This window comes from Lycorma delicatula, chromosome 4, assembly GCF_047948215.1.
Source record: "Lycorma delicatula isolate Av1 chromosome 4, ASM4794821v1, whole genome shotgun sequence".
NCBI classification, from domain to species: domain Eukaryota; kingdom Metazoa; phylum Arthropoda; class Insecta; order Hemiptera; family Fulgoridae; genus Lycorma; species Lycorma delicatula.
The window spans coordinates 213,618,479-213,636,701 of NC_134458.1; the positions used below are offsets into that span (position 1 = coordinate 213,618,479).

Here is an 18,223-nt window from a genome sequence, read left to right on the forward strand (position 1 = left end):
ATAAAAGAAAGCCTAATATAACTATATTTATGCGACTGAATTTAGGTACTTCTAAGAAAACGTTTACTTTACATAAATTATCCTGGTTAAAGGCTATGTTTCAAGTTAAGCCCCGCACCCTTATTTTCTCTCTACAATTCCAAGAAAAAAAGTGCGGAGAGTACTCGAATAAATACGGTATTGATAAATCAATATATTTAAATTACAAAAAAAAAACCTTAAAAAAAAGGAATGAAGTCGGATTCTCGCCGATGTGCTTTCCCCTGATAAGATCCAAATACTTCATTAATTAACATATTATTGGGCTATAACTCTGGAACCAATGAAAATAAGTACCACTTATGATGAATATCATTGAAAAGGTGTCAATGAGAGCTTATTACTGCAGTTAAGAAAAAGTCCAAAATCCAAATTTTTTGATTCAGTCGATTGCAATCAAAAGGGGAGGTGTTCAATTAGATGTTACAACAATCCTAAATCCAAAATTTCAACATTCTACGGCAAATCATTTTTGAGTTATGCGAGATACATACGTACGTAAGTACAGACGACACGCCGAAACTAGTCAAATGGATTCAGGGATTGTCAAAATGGATATTTCCGTTGAAATCTAAAAACCGAAATTTTTCACGATTACAGTACTTCCCTGTACTTCGTATAAGGAAGTAAAAATAAAATATACTTAACAAAACAAATCAAAAAGTAAATAATTATAATGCAGTCCTCACTTTTCCTCAAAAGCAATTTGATATTATGAAGTCGGTACCAAATTACTTAATAAATCATAACTGTCATTTATTTTCACTTGTCAAGTTTATAGAGTGAATCGTGTTTATAACATGATATCTATAAACGGAGCTAAAAATCTATTTGTTGCACCTCTATTTGGATAGCAACAAATAAATACATGGTTTAAAAAAAATTCTTAATCTGATAATCTGACACCGATTTTATAAGTTATAATTTTTTTGGTTTTAAAAAATGTACATATATATATATATCCCACCCGTACGAAAAAAGCCCTTCGCAAAAGAAAAGACGAGAAAAGTTATTTTTAATAAAAACTAAAATAAGGAATGACATTAACCAAGCATGAAGCATGAATGCTATTACCAAGCATGAAGCAACGTTATCAGGAATTCGGGAGTATTTGTTATCTCAAGTTTTTGATTAAAGAAAGATCTTGCACATAAGTAATCTAGAAGACAACTTTTACCTTACTAAGTTAGTAAGCTTATTGATAAGTCACATTAACTTACCATTGCCCCAACACTAGAGAAACATTTACCTCTATAAAATAAGGAATTAGAAAAAATCAGCGGGTATGGTAGTAATTAAGGTTAAGAGATACAAAAAAGAATACCGATCAAACCCCTTATTTGTACATAATTTAAAAAAAAATAAATAGTTTTATCTATATGGAGAATTGTTCAGTTAGCTACAATCATTTTCTAAATATTAGATCGCCATGAATTAACATTTTATTATAAACATAACCATATCCGACGTATGTAGAAAGGCTAGTAACATGTTTTATACTTTAATGTCAACTCTCAAGCCGCTTCCTCTACCTTCCCGTCGACTATTCGTGTATGTACTTCGTTTACACTACAATTATACTGACTGTTTCTTTAAGACTTAATTTATTATTATCTTTTATTATTACCCACTAATTATTAACGAGTAATACAAATAATTACTATATCGAAAAAAAATCACCGCACGATAAAAACATATATCACAACACATTACAGCCAATTTATTTTTCATTGTCGGATTACACGAATATTATATCCTAACTTACTACAAAGTTCAATGTACGAGTACCGATAAACTAATAGAAAAAAATCTTAAACAGGTTATTTTAGTGTATACCATGAACAGCAGACAACACATAAAAAAAGACACGAAGGTTAATGAGGTGTTACGTGTTACCAATATATCGATGTTTTATCTGGTAATAAAATCATTGAAGCTTGAAGAAAACGGAATTGCAAAAGCAAATAGTAAAGAAAGTAAATATACACAAACCGCTAAAACATAACTTTAGTTACAGACAAAGGAGCCATAATATAGACGAAGAGTATAGAATACAACAAACCGTATACACCCGCGTACCACGCGTACCATTTGTCCGAAATGACGGTTGCAAAAATAGCCTGCGCATCGTACACTGATTTTAAGATTTCAGATTGATAATGATGTAATCATTAAACATATACGTTAATCATTCAGTACAGAATCGTAATACAAACTGCTTTCTTTTGACTAGGAATCTACATCCGGTAAAATAAAATGATTTAGATAAAACAAAAACACATCGTTATGAGTAATTACATTTCCTTTCTTTTTCCTGTTTAGCCTCCGGAAATTACCGTTCAGGTAATATTTTATTGAAATCGTTTTTTTCTGATCACGTAGGATTGATTTTCAAGCCTCAATAATAATATCTCTTCTTAACCTAAGCTATTATTACACGCACATGTGAACTTTTATTAAGAATTACTAACTGGAAGAATCTGAATCGATTATGTTGTAGCAAAATTTTATGTTAACACTTATGTTGCCGATCTCCGTGGGAAAGGGTAGCGTCTGGGCCTTTCATCCGGGGGTCCCGCGTTCGAATCCCGGTCAGGCACGCAAAAAAATTCCATTTCCATATTCCCATGTACAAACTTCAAAGCTTCTACGATGTTAATTAATTAATTCATTAGGTTCTGTAACGAAGAGAAAATCTACAATAATAAGAACGCGTAGTTCATTATCCAATACTATAGGAAATATCCACGAGCCAGAAATTTAGAGAAGCAAAAACAGCGATATATAAGTAATATACAGATAATAATCGGTTTGCAACCAAATGATATTTTGTGTATATTCCCAACATATACTAAAATATATTATTTATTTATTTTTTAATTCGCCAACATAAGCTTGAAGCTTATGCGAGGGAATAGGGAATGAAATTTTTTTGTTTGGAAAAATGGCGTACTAACCGGAATTTCGGGATGAAAAACTGAGGCGCTACGGGAAGAAAGACTAAAACTCCACGGTGATCATAAAGTCGTATTAATTCATAAATATATATTAAAATAGGTACGAAGATTTATAAACGTTATGAAACATGACGTAATTTCAATGTGGGAAGGTGAAATTCAATGGGTATGACGTTGCTCATTTAATGCGATTGTTATCGACAAAACATCTGAGCCGTGCACCGAACTAGGTTGTTCATCGTCAACATAATGTAAAAAATAATTATGAAAAATAATTCTAGATGGATGCGATTAGAAATGAAAGATCAATGATAACTTTTAAAATTCTGTAAATAGGTAAATTTGTTCTAATATCACAATAAAATTGTCACATGGTATGTTCGTAAATGAATTTCACGGTACCTTAGTATATATTAAATAAGATTCACATGCACATACACATATAGCGTTAAATGTTTGTAACATTTTACTGGATTTACATTAAAATAAATATTATTTTTATTTTCCTAATGTGTAAGTTGTAATCTGACCAACTAGTGAACAATAAGCAACCTCCCACGGCCCAGTGTGATGAGAATGATATGTATGACATGTAAAAATGGTGAAGACTTGTACAGAATCAGGCCGACCATTCCCGAGACGAGCGGTTAATTGTTATTTCTTTGACAGATTGGGGAACAATAACCTCTAGCCTGATTATCTGCCCAAGTCTTATGGCTGTGACGCATATAAAGCACTATCTGAGACTCAGTAGGTACCACCATTTGTTATTTTCTTTCAGAGTTATGATGTTCATTACACTACAGGCCTTTTAGTAATTTTACTTGTTCGAATATCATCTGCATTTTGTCGTCTTGGCATGATGATACAGTACGGTGAAGAAATAACACGTAATCGCTTCACTCCATGGTTTCCCGATAACTTGACAAGGGTTTCTTGTTATTATTTTAGAATAGTCGTACTATTTTTGTAGGTGATTTGCGTCTTAAGCCAGGATTTATATTACAGTTTCAGTTATGGGACCAGGTAGATCTACGCGGTTCAAACTGAGACTATTGAAACTCTTACTTGAGGCGATTGTCTCAGCCTGTTGTACATAAGAATTTTGACTTAGCATGAAGAATTGAGAAATAGTTTTTACTAACTTGCCGATGTGTTTGAAGAATTTGTTTGATAAAAAAAATTAAGAAGAACGTATTTATTACAACTTTATTCCCCGCCTTTTTTTTTTTTTTTTGTTGCCAACGTATGCAGTTTCATCATTATTGTAATTTATTTTCAAAAGAAAGAAAAATACCCTTTTTGTCTGTTTTTTAACATAACTCGAATTTACGCCAAGTGAAGCGATCATAAACTAATTCTAAAAAAAGCCCTGTTTACTGTTGAGTAACTAATCTTTTTTTCTTATCGTGCTTGCCCAATTTGGTCGTTTTTTTTTATTTGTCGGCAATTTTTCAAATAATAACTATTTAGAGACAAAAATAAATATGGATACATTGTTTTATTTTTTTATTTTCAAAAGAAAAGAAAAATGAATACTAAGTGATATAATACATAAAGTCGTAAGGGTACAAACATCTCCATTTATTACTGTAATTCAATTTCTACCTCTAAAAAACATCACCCGTTGGATGAACTTGTGACATACTACTTATATACGGATTTGTACACTAGGGAGTGGATACCGCCGTACTTTGATGGTAGAGGTTCAATTAACTACACATCTCAGGAACGGTTGGCCTGAGTCTGTACAAGACTACAAGTCATGCATTTGTCATACATTTCACCCTCATCTCACTGGATCATGAGTTGGTTGCTTATTGTTCACAGATTGAAAGTACGAATTAGAAGTAGAAAAAATAAAATAAAATAAAAACAAACATCAAGAAAATTCAGCAAATTAATTGCCAGTTTGCTTTCCTTTTAAATTTTAATCGGCTTTATACCAATAATATTATGCATTCGATTTAACGAAGCAATTTCAGGAAAACCACAAATTAAAAATTTTCAGCTCCACTCTGTTTCAAGTTGATTCGTTTATCTTAATATACACTAACCTTGACGATTTTAGTAATATAAAAATAAAATTCGGCCACTTAAATCGAACTCAAGAGTGATTTAATATTACTTCGCTTTATCTGCTAGCAGCCAGAAAAAGCGAAGCTTGCTAACCTGACGTGAAACAAAAGTTACTTTTTTAAAAAGCAGTAAAATCAGCCTCAAAAATAACATGTAAGGCTTACTCAAGACAAAAAGGAGATAGGTGATTTTCTGTATCTTCTCAGCTGAACCAATAAATTATGACATATAAACACCGATTAATATCAGCTGATTTATAAATAAAAAAAAATAAAAAAATCACTTTATGGATCTTAAGAACAGAAGTTGAATATCAGCAACTTTCAATATTAAAATTATTTTGACATAAATCCCCAAAGCACGTATAATATGCACTTCTTATACTCATTAAAGAGTTTTTAAGAGGGATCTATAACAAGATAGTTAAACATTTTAGAGATTTTCTAAAACACACCTCCTAAATAAATGGTTTTTATTTACTCGTATTTATTTTTTTAGTTAATAATTATCAAAATTAACATTTTACCACGGGTTTATTTATAATCGTGAAATATATTTGACGTGAAAAATTATTAGAGTTAATGTCATGATCAAGCAAAAATACAAAATGTAATTTCACTGAAGTTTACAATATGATTTATTTTTTATAACAACTAGGGTAATAAACATAGAATCGATACATAATACAAATCTATAAACTTTCCGTAATATTATGATGCGGTACAGCCTACTTTTGACCTTGTTTTTTCTCTCTCTTTTATAAACCTTCCGGTTCGTATTTCGAAATACTGTATAATATTGTATTTTTTACCAAGAAACGATTAAAACTGCCTACGTAATATTTACTTGATATATAAATGTCCGCATAACACAAATAATATAAAGGTATTTTACGGTAGAGGCTGTATACGCAATACAATAATTTTCGTTTAAATATTCCTATAATAAAATTTCCAGTAAAGGTTATTAGAGATACCTCGTAAGCCCTTAACGGAAATGAGTAGGGGAGAGAGAAAATATTATGATTTCTAATACAGCAATAAAAGAGATTAAATCAATACAATTATAACTAAAAGTAACATCATTACTGTCATGTACTATACAGTAACGTCTTCAAATTACTTGTTATCAATACTATTCTATAAATTGAAAAGAACTCAAGATTAAAATTAGAATAATTCTTTCCTACGTAAGTTATTTGTAGATTTTCTTTTTTTAATTTTACTCGATAGATATTTATAACTAATATTCTATCCTAATCTAATATTCTACAACTAACAGTCTATCCTAAAGGAGTGAATAACAAAAATAGAATCGCAAAGCTCCTCATTGACATAGAAAAAAATTAAAACGTTTTATGATTTTAATCTTTCATTTGTTAGCAGGAGAAACAACACAACACATCTGTTATTTGTTTACAATACCGGAAAAAATTTTGATTCAAAGTATTAACAGAGGTCCCTAAGTCAAATCTTGAAATTATTCAGATATTTTGATATAAAACACAAACAAATTGGCACAGTCTAAAAAAATGGATAATTAAATTTCTATATAAAAAAAAAAAACGTTGAAAAATGAAGTATTTTGGACAATTAACTAACATTTATATACAGAGTATATCAGGAAAAAAGGGAATAAATCTCAGGACATATTTTACAAGTAAGAATAAAGAAAACATTTCATACAAACGTAAATACGGAAGTGTTTCGTTTTTAAGTAAATTTACAAAAATTCTTAATTGGTTTAAAATTATAATACAGTATTTTTCTGCCACGTTTCGGTCCGTTTTGTTTTTAATAAAAGATTTCTTAGAACGCTTCTTCATGTTCAGCAGACAATGCTTAACGTAAATCTTTTCAGAATTAAATTCTCCAAAACATTTTTTTCGCAAAATTTTATTTGCTTATTTGTTAATGTCTAAAAAATTGTGTTTTGCGACACCATTTTTTTTTTTTACAATATTTTCTAAAAAATTAGTAGGTATACCGTTCCGAGACAATTTTTATTTTATTTTTTAGATCAAGATCCATATAAAACCACCAAATCTATCCCTTTAATTTAAGTTCCAAGTATTTCGATATGGTTTCATTTTACCCTTGAACCAGAAATCATGGTGAAACTTTTCGCAAGCTCTTACTAGCTAACGAGCATTTTCGGAATTATGTCTATATGATCTTTTTTTCATTTGTTGAACGAATTCTGAAATTCTTCTGTTCTTCTTCGTGAAATATCTTATATTCCTGACTTTCCATCCCTTTGTAAAGTGAAGGAACACGAGTTTGACTAGCCAATTTTAAAAAAAAAATATTTATCATATAATAAATAAATTAACAAGTAAATAATGAATTGGGAAATTGATTGAATCTATTCTAAATAGGTTAAATCCCAAGGATATGATAAAAATAGAACAATTTGCCATTTAAAATAAAAACAGGGAACAAAAGACAAAAGAAATCCGTTTAACGCTGAGAGAATATCACAATAATTGTAGGTTACACCAATTATTACTGTAGACGTTTTGTGATAGAATACGATCAGGGTGAAATCCGTTCAGTAGGAAGTAGATTTATTGTTAACTAGAGAAAGTTATTGTTAAATTTTTGTCATTGTTAATTTTAAATAGAGATGTATTCGCAATGACCAAAGCTGGTTTAGACAAGTCTTACACTAGACAGCATCAATGTCAAATTATAATTGGAACGATATTCTGTTTCTGAAAAAAAAAAGTAAAGATTTTATAAAGAAGGTTTCATATTCCTTACGAAGATTGAAATCTGGTACACTGATATTAAAAAGTAATCTATCTAAAAATGAGAAATAACGTTATTCCAAAAATGTGGAAGAATTGAAAAATTGTAATATGAACGGAATTTCACAATATTGAAAAAATAACCATTACATTTTCAAAAATTTTTTCTAGTTTTTTGTTAATCTAACCTAGACAGGCGCCTTTTAGGAATAAAAACATTTGTAGAAAATAGAAATCTTTTAAATAGAAATCTCAACCGTTTAACCATATAGGGAAGAAAAACTATTTACTACTGTGTAAATAAGCGGGCTTTACAATTACGTATGAATACAGATTTTTGAATAGAAAGAAACAACAAAGGACTGAAAAAATACTCTTGCCTACAACCACAGGTGGATAAAAATCGTTCTAAACTTTTAAAAGCTTTTATCAATATTTTTTATGCGCTAGAGGGATAATTTTTTTAATACAGATTTAAATATTTTATCCTCGACTTGATTTTTCAACTTGGAGGGAAAAATCACATTCTAATTAGTAAATGCAGATTTAAAATTTCGCGTGCCAAAAGACTTCGTGAATAAAAAAATAAATAAAGTATGGGCATTCAGAAACTTTTTTACCGCTCACGTTGACAAAAAGTGTACAGTGGTCACATCCTAAAATATGCGTATATGTTGTTATTCTGCATCAGATTTACTATAATGATCTGGAAAACAAAATCGAAGTTCCCATAATTAAATTTTTATTTACCGACAAAATCTCGACCAAATTTCTCGTTCCTCTTAAGGAGTAAAACACACCGTTATAAATTAAAACTTCAAACTGTGTTCTAATCCGAAATTACGATTACGAATCGTAAATCGATCAAAATATTCCTTTTTTTAAATTTTACTCGAAATTTTAGAAAAGGAATTTAACTACTTACACAACGATAATCATATTGTAGTGAAGGTTAAAAAATGCATAATTATAATGCAAGATATACATCAACTACCTATAGAATATTACAAATATAAGAAATAATGTGTGACCCGACAAGATCTGAAGCGAATGTGTAGTAATATTTCAACGATGGTAACGATAATGATGATAATAATAATTACACAGAAACGTGGCGAAAACCACAAGGCAGAAACAGAATTGCATAAAGCAAAAGATGAAAAGATTGCATGGCTTCTGAAGGAAAAAGAGAAACAGAACGCTCATTTAAACAGAATAAGAAAGAACAATGAAAAGTAGGTCATTCGTTGAAACGGGACAAACTAACATACACGCGCGCATGAATGGGTGGAAAGATAGATAGGTAGATAGATAGATAGATAGATAGATAGATAGAGAGAGAGAGAGAGAGAGAGAGAGAGAGAGAGAGAGAGAGAGAGAGAGAGAGAGAGAGAGAGGAGAGAAAGAAAGAGAGAGATTGAGTGAGAGAAAGAGGGAGACAACACTAGCGAAAGTGGAGGTGAAAAGGGGATATCTATGAAATATCAGCAATTTCCATCAATTTAATAAAATACCATTCAAAACAGTAACTTACACCGTGTACCTCCAAAACGAAATAATCAATACAAAAACGAAATTTTAAAAAGAAAACCTTTCAAAAACATACAACTTATACGTACCTAATATGTTTAAAAAAATTGTATGAATTTAGGGAACCAAATTGAAGTCAAGATAAAATATTTTGTTTTGGGAGGTAAACACAGCAGTGAAGGATTATTTAAATACGAGTATATCCGCATATATTTATACGTAAAATGAAAATCGTTGCTGAATAAAAGGGGCATAGATCATGAACAGAATAAGAAAACCATACAAAATCAAGTATGAAAGAAAACAACTAAAACAAAGATTTAACAATAGCCTAGGAAACTTTAATCCTAAATATCAATAACTGTAAGTAAATAAAACATTATATTAAACCTAAGAAATTGGCAATTAAAAAAACAATTACGGTATAATCACATAACACTAAAATTATTTGTGTTAAGAATTCAGTTAATATACGAATAGAGAATAAAAAACCGGGTAATGGAAAACACTAAAAACTAATAATATATAGATGTATTCCATATCGGAACGGTTGTAGGCGTCTGATGACAATCGGTCCCGAAAAAAACGGCCTAGGCTTTCCAGGGAAAGTAAAAGGTAAGATGGTTTCCCATTTCTTCCTCACTGAACCGAATATACCACCGCACATCTTCACGCTAAACCCACCGAAATGAAGGCGATATTTAGTTCTATAAAGGCTATATTTTTTCTGTTCATCGCAGGGATTGGTTGTATCGTGAACATTATTACTATCAGTGAAAGCAACACCGATTAGTTTCTGTAGTATCTCAGGTGCATTACTTAGGACCACACCCTCAACAAATATCAGGATAGATAGTGAAAAGTAATAAATTAATGTACACCTTTTCTTTGTGAAAAAATGGATAAGTAGCCTAACTGGTGATATAGAAAAACATTTGAATTTCTAAAAAAAAAAAAAAAAAAAAAAAACAGACAGCAGATTAATATATTTTTAATAATACCTGTCGCAATTTTTCTTATGACGTATGTAAAATTCATCTAATGAAATCGGCATTATTTTGAATTTTTACTGTCAGTAATGATGATCATTATAATTCATTTCCTGTGGTGAACAACTAAAGTGGTTATTTTTACGAAATGAGTATCAACTGAATTTCATATATTTAACATATTAGATGAAACATAATTCGGCTTAATGACAAAGACAACTGGAAACGACTTCAATCAACTTTTCCTAGTACATCTACAATGGAATGGTTGTTATTGTTGAAAGCAGCTAAAAAAAAAGCTGACAATAAAGTTCTAATACTTTCCTGGCATTGGCAAATTATTCTTATATAGTGAAAAAATAATGAACATGAAAAAAGTTACATTGGGTGGGGGTAATTTATGACAAACATTTTATTGTAAAATTATCATTATATGTTCAAATAAACCAAAAAGTTTTAAAAAATTCAAAAAATCGTTTTTTTCTGGTTCCTCACTTTCAAAATCACCTTCCAAGAATTTTTTTATTTTTCTACGTTTACTATGTTAAATGGAAGAAACTAAAAAAAGTTTCTAATAAAAAATTAACCTAAGATTTGTTTCTTGGGGGTAAGGGGTGAATTATGATGAAATTTTATTGTTAATATTATTAAAAGTTTGAATAAACCAAAAAAAGTTTTAAAAGATTCCAAAAATCGACATTTTTAAACTTTGATCGGCTCCCCCAACCACAAAAGTTTTTTTTCTGTCGCTTGCACTACTACTAACTAATCCTAGGAAGAAATAAAAAGAAACCGGTTAAAGGATACGCAATAAATAAAAAAAACGTTTTTCAATTTTTGGGAAAGCAGAAATTTTGGGGAATTTTTTTTTTAAATGGTATGATAAGCATCCACGTATGCTTTCCTAATAATTAAGCAACAATATAAAATTCATAAATCTTTAATTTCGGTCTGCAATTCTGGAACTGTACAGAATTGCAAAAATAACCTGCAAGTTGAAATGAATATTTTTGCAGAAGTTCTTCAGGATATGGTATTACTCTATTCCTATTTCTGTTTGAAAAAATCTGAGAAAAAACCTTTCACCCGTTGACGAATTACTCTTCCGTACTTCATACAGCGTGGAAATCATTAGATTATACATATTTTCTTTTTTGGTTATGATGATATTTTAACAATACGAAAGATAATCACCACAAACATGAATCACATTGTATTGTTAACAATTTAGGCCTAATAAGACTTATTCTTCGTGTCTAAATATTAATTTAAATTTAACTAGCTTTTGTAATAAATTTTTAATTAAGTACAAAATATTAAAAGTTAAATAAATGTTTTAATTGAATCGTTAAGTAAAAACAAATTTCTCTTATTATTCTAAATAGAAGCAGTTCATTTAGATGCCCTGCTTGTACGATATTACCATGATCCTCACATCTACGCCTGGGTATACCCGAGGGACTTTTCTTGGCTGGTTTACCAATTAATGCATTAAGAGCTTTTCTATGTTTCTCCATTCGTAATGCATTAGGGATTTCTATTGTCCATAAGCACTAAATCCACAGATTTGATTATATCTTGATGTAAACTTAACGAACAAAGTTTCTTTTTATTTTATTTTTTTTTTTTTTAGAAATTATTTCTAGGAGGAAGGAAATTGTTTCTATATTTACTAATAACTTCTTACTAGATGGATATTATCGTCCTTATAAAACAGTTGGGAAACAACGTAGAATAACACACAACTTCCACATACCGATCGATTTTTAAAAATGAACTTTGTATTTACATTTAAACGGTTATTACACGTCTCACAACGTTGCTAGATTCCTTTCGGATAACAAACCCTTATATCTACGAAAAATCTATTTACTTTTACACCCGAAATGAATCTGGCAACATTGTACCACCCTTCCGCGCCACGTCACCCAAATAATAAATAAATTTAAAAAAATAAGTAATATAAATTTCCTTATCGTAATTTCAATTTAATATTTAATTTATAACGATGAAATCAAAACAGAATGTTTTATATCACTAAAAGTTGCAATTATGAAAATATACGTTTTCAAAAAAATAAAATAAAAAATAAAACTAACAAATATTAATTCTAAAGTTAAAATAAAGTTTTTCACGTTGTAAACAGCCAAAATAAGACGCTTTAAATGTTGAGCTTTAAAGTAAGCTTTTTTCGGTTTTAGCGAGAAAGAAAATCTCAAAAATAAAGTTTCTAAAACATTTTTACAAGCAATCATCAAACGTAAAACTGTATTTTTTATTGTTAAATTTCAATTCTATGTTATAACAAAGCTTTATCCTAATGTTTTACTGGAACATGAAATGTATTGCTGTACATGCTATTAACAAAAAGTTCAACTAATGTCTGTAATATGAATATTATTAATACTGATAATACGTCACAAACTTGCTTGCCTCACCAAGTATCTTTATGTCACAACTATACGTAGCTTGGTTTCGAGGAGTACATTCTATTACAAATTTATATCGAAATATCTTATTACTTAACTTCAGTATTATATAAAGAGACGATGTCTTTTTCGTTTGTTCCCGCCAACCGCGAAAACTTCTGAACCAATCTTACGAGATTTAAACTGTAGCTTTCTAATGACTCCCGAAATTTTTACTACAATTCAAACTACACCGATCTCAAAAATAAATAACCTAGAACTTCTTTTACTAAATTTTATGTCGTTGTCTATATCGATTGTCATTGTGTACATATATCGTTGTCTACGTCAATATCGACTTCTTCTGACTGTTATTAAGTGATTTACTAAAAATATGTCATTATCTGTAAAATATCAATTTGTATTATTATCATAATACACCTAAGAGCAAATTAGTTTGATCATAAAATTAAAGGGAATGTAAATATCGTTACATATTTAACAAAGTTTTAATGGTTTGAGAAATATTGAATTTCGATACCGATTTACGAAGTACTTCTCCGAAAATTACGTGTTTTACAAAATTTATGTCATTGTCTAACCTGGCGGTGACCCGCGAGAACTCATTTAACGCGATCATTGTAGCACTCCGTAAATTTTCATATCCTGAACTAAGAAATTCCATCAGAGTAAGCCGTATACAAAATCGGCATAAATTCGATTTCAATTAACATTTTCATAATTACCATTTTATTAATGGTATTAGCATTTTCGTAATGCCTAGTTCGGTGAAGCCACAGATAGGAAGAACTTGTAGGATTATTAGAATTTTTGATCGTAGACAACGTGAATCTATGCCACAACGTCCTCAAAGACTTAAATAGCAACGTATATGCACGGCTCAAAATGGAGTTCAACCGTCGACAAATGTTAGGTATCAAATCAGGTTTTAATTATTACTCTGAAACTGAATTTGAAAATAACATGAAAAATCAAATACACAACATAATTAAAATATGTAACCACTGCAAAGACAAAAGAATGGAATGTTGAAACTCCTGAACTTTGCTGTACTGGGGGCAAATTTGTGAATAATTTTAATATCCTCCTGATTTCATTAAAAGAATTCTGATTTCTTTTTTTTTGTTTTTTTATCCGGTAAGTTGCGAAAAGCTATAACTCTGAAACTAACAATCCACATACCAGTTGGGCCAGAAGTCGTTACCCATTGTAAATATAAGGTAACTTTGTTTGTAATCTTCTCATCAATTTTAAATTACCACCTTTTGTTTTCATCAAATCGCTATTTACACAAACACCAGAGTACACTGCTATTCAATCAAAACATCTGTTATTATGTTCATCGGGCATAATATTAATTTAATAATAAATGAGTGGAATAATCATTTCAACACTGTTCCACCAAGACGGAAGGCTGTCTAAAATTTACAAAAACGTTTTGAGAGAAATGAATCTGCAACGGACTGCCCCAGGTCAGGTAGGCCATCATTAAGTGATGAAACAAGCTTAAAGTTTTGCAAGCGGTTACCCAGAGCCCTAAAAAATTTAGTCATATGCTACCTCTCGAACAGAATATTTCTAGAACTTCTGTTCGGAGAATTTTACATAAGGCTAAATTTAAACATTACATACCTCGTCTTATACATGGCCTATCGAAAGCCTATTCGTAGCCTTCAATTTTGCGAGACAATGTTAAATGAAGTAAGAGAAGGTGATAATGAGTTGTTTTCTAAGATAATTTGGGGTGATAAGGCAACTTTCAAATTAACAGGTCACATCAACAGACAACTGTACCTACTGGTATTCAGAGAACCAAAGAATTGTATTTGAGAGGCAGCTAAATCGACCTGGTGTTAGCGTTTGGGGTGGTATCTCATGTCGTGGTGTAAATGGGGCCTTGGTTTTTTGATGGAGTAGTAACTGAGGAGAAGTACCTGGAAATGTAGGCAATCTATGCCGTTCGGAACAACAAATGAACTACAATGACTTCAACTTACTTCACTTTCAACATGATGGAATCCCACCCCATTACGCAAAAGCTGTGCGTAACTAGGTTGATGAGTAATTTGGTGGGAAAGTTATAGAACGGCGAGGGGCAATAGAAATGCCACCCAGATCTCCAGACCTTACAACCATGGATTTTTTCTTTTAGGGAATTTTTAAAGAAAAAGTCTATGCTACAAAACCACAAACAAGTGAGGACTTGAAAGATACTATTCAAAACACTTTTGAAGAAGTACATTTCAGTATACAATTGTTCAAACAAGTATTGCTTAAAAGCGTCCCAGGTCGTCTGTAGAAATGAATCGACAAAAATAGAAAAAAAATGTAATAAATAATCATTTAGCTACAATAAGGCGTTGCATTAGTTAAGAATTCAATTTGTTTTTGTTTTGTATTCAAATAATGACCTTTACGAAGTAGTGACTTTTGACCCGCTCGGAATAATACTAAAAAAAAGTATTTCCAATTTTTGATGGTTTATACCCGTATAGCGCGGGCAAAGCCAATGGGATTAGAGGTATTATATGACTAAAGCTATGAAATGCTTACGATCACAACATGTCTGTCCATTAATAAAAAAAAGACATGCTGTGTTTACATAATGAATCGCTCTTTAAATGGTATGAATATTCCTAAAATTGACTTAATTTTAATGTCTTGTCTCTCTCTATATACATTTTTTAATTTAAAAATAGTAACGGTACTTACATTTTCATGTTTAAAGAAGCAGAGCATTTTAAGCTCGCGGAAGACTCTCTTTGACGAGACTAAAGATTGGAAGACATTTGGCAGCTTTTTAAGAGCAACTCTTCTTCCATCACGTGGATCAGTAACTGCCCTGTAAAATACAAAATAAAAGGAAAACTGTTTTAATAGAAATAATACGAATATACACATAATTAATTAATTTTTAGCACATTTACATTACATGTGAAATAAAATATAAACCATTCGAAAAATCTTTTTTTACTGTCATTAGCAACATAATAAAACAAAACTAAAGTTAAGGTACATTAGTTTTTGTTACAACTGTTTCTGATTTCGGGAGTAACACATAAAAATGGGGTAAAATGAATACCCCATAAATAATGAGGTAACACATAATTATATAGGAGATTAGATAAGTAAAAACAAAATAAGAAAAAATCATATAAAAGTTACATAACTAACATTTATAAATTTAAAAAAATGTATTTCTAATTTGTTTATATATTTAACACCCTGAAATAACATGTGCACAAAGAAGTAGTCCGTCTATTATTCGAGTCCCATTCAATCATCTGTCCGGTTTCAAAAAGAACTGAATACAATGACTTAATCTTTAAATTGTAATACAGAGTACGTAGTAAAAGTACGTACAGCGTACATTATTATAAAAATAATTAAATACATTTTAATGTTTTAGTAAAAAAATAATAAAAATTACCTACTTATCGTAGCAGCAGCGTGAACTTAAATTTCAGCAGCAAAAACTAGCATCTTTTGAAAATGATATACCAAAAGGTTGTAAAAATATTGAGGATAAATCTAAATAACGAAATAAACGTAAATATGAAGTTTGTAAATGATTTTAAGTACTCGTTTTTTTTTTCTTTTTCTTTTTCCTGTTTAGCCTCCGGTAATTACCGTTCAGATAATACTTCAGAGGATGAATGAGGATGATATGTATGAGTGTAAATGAAATGTAGTATGTATGAGTGTAAATGAAATGTAGTCTTGTACATTCTCAGTTCGACCGTTCCTGAGATGTGTGGTTAATTGAAAACCCAACCGCCAAAGAACACCGATATCCACGATCTAGTATTCAAATCCGTGTAAAAGTAACTGGCTTTACTAGGACTTAAACGTTGGAACTCTCGACTTCCAAATCAGCTGATTTAGGAAGGCGCGTTCACCACTACACCAACCCGATGGGTTGATTTTAAGTACTCTAGTCAGAAAGAACACAACCATATTAATTACAGATGATGTGAATGTAATAAACAACGATGAACCATTAAAAAATTAAATTATGAATGACGAGAAAATATTTTAAGCTATGATAATTACAAATCATATTAATATAAAAACACCCAAAATGTGAAGAAATAAATATAGAAAATGAGTTGCGGCATTCAAGAATAAAAACGTTTTTCAAGAAACGCTATTTAGGTTAAGGTTTGCGGAATAGTTCCGATACGACTTGCTTTAGTGTGTACTCGTGAATTTACTCGTATCCGGTCAAAACGCGACCGATTAAAAACAAAATTATTTAAAAGATAAGTACTGTGTTTTTTTTGTAAGCAGGAAGATTATTTAATTATACTAAAATGTAATTTTTCTAATTACAAACTGAGTTATGGGTAAAATTTTATTCGATACGTATTAAACCCTAAACCGCTATAATCATAATATTTAATGGGAAAATACTTCTCTGGTTTAACAGACAGACAGATTTTTTTTTAAGAATCCAATTTTTCAAGCATTATAATTTTAAATTAACAAATTAAAAAGTCGGCAAAGAACTGCATTTTTGTTTTCAATACGCTGTAGGGTTTTTAAAACTAATGACTTCTTTATTACTACTTAAAATTTACCAAATCAATTATAAATTACAAAATGGAAACGACTTTGAAAATCAACTTTTAGATACCGCATTTAGTTTACGATTTCAGAAATCAAATTCAATAGGGGATTTTTAAAGGTTCGGCTGATATTTCATTATGTGTTAATAAGTCGCCGAATCTAACAATGTTTATATCATATAAAAATTAATATCCCATGTATAAATTCCTTATAAGGGAAATATTTTAATTGAATTTCGCTCTTTAATATAAAATCTATTTAATGATATACGAAACACTTTTAAAAATTGAAATTGAGTAGTGTAGGGCCTACAACTAAATACAATTACAATCTCGTGCCCAGAAATACTTTTGTCCTAATTAGCTGTTTAATGCTTAAACCGGTTTAGAAATATTAAGCAATTCTAAAATAAAAAAAACTGACAATTAAGTTGTAATAATATAATGGCATCGAATATTTATTCTTACAGTGGAAAAATGATTATACATGAAAACGTTACCTAAGGTTTCTTTTTTCGGGTAGGAGTAAATTACGATGAAGTTTTATTGTAAAATTTTCATTATACGTTTAAATAAACCATAAAAATGTTAAAAATTCCAAAAATCGATATTTTTATTTTTCTGCTCCCCACCTCCAAAATCACCATCCAAAAAAATCTTTTGATTTGTCTACGTTTACTATGTTAAATGGAAGTAACTAAAAAAAAAATTCCACTAAAAATGTACAACCAATAAAATATTACCTAAGATTTATTTTTTCGGGCGGGGGTGAATTATGACATTTTTATTCTTAACATTATTTATTATTAAAAGTTTGAATAAACCAAAGTATTAAAAAATGATAAATCCGATATTAATCGATAAATCGATACGTTTAAACTTC

At 30.0% G+C, this 18,223-nt stretch overlaps 1 protein-coding gene across 3 annotated transcripts in view; it reads right to left on the minus strand.

Annotated features, from left to right (window-relative positions):
- Positions 1-18,223, minus strand: part of nmo (serine/threonine-protein kinase nemo) — a 262,878-nt gene that overhangs the window by 66,955 nt on the left and 177,700 nt on the right. For all 3 annotated transcript variants that reach the window (XR_012755996.1, XM_075362115.1, XM_075362116.1), the window contains exon 2: positions 15,485-15,614. Coding sequence is in view for 2 of the 3 variants with exons in the window: in XM_075362115.1 (XP_075218230.1) it covers positions 15,485-15,614 (130 nt within the window). In the remaining variant the exon portion in view is untranslated. The remainder of the gene's footprint in view (positions 1-15,484; positions 15,615-18,223) is intronic.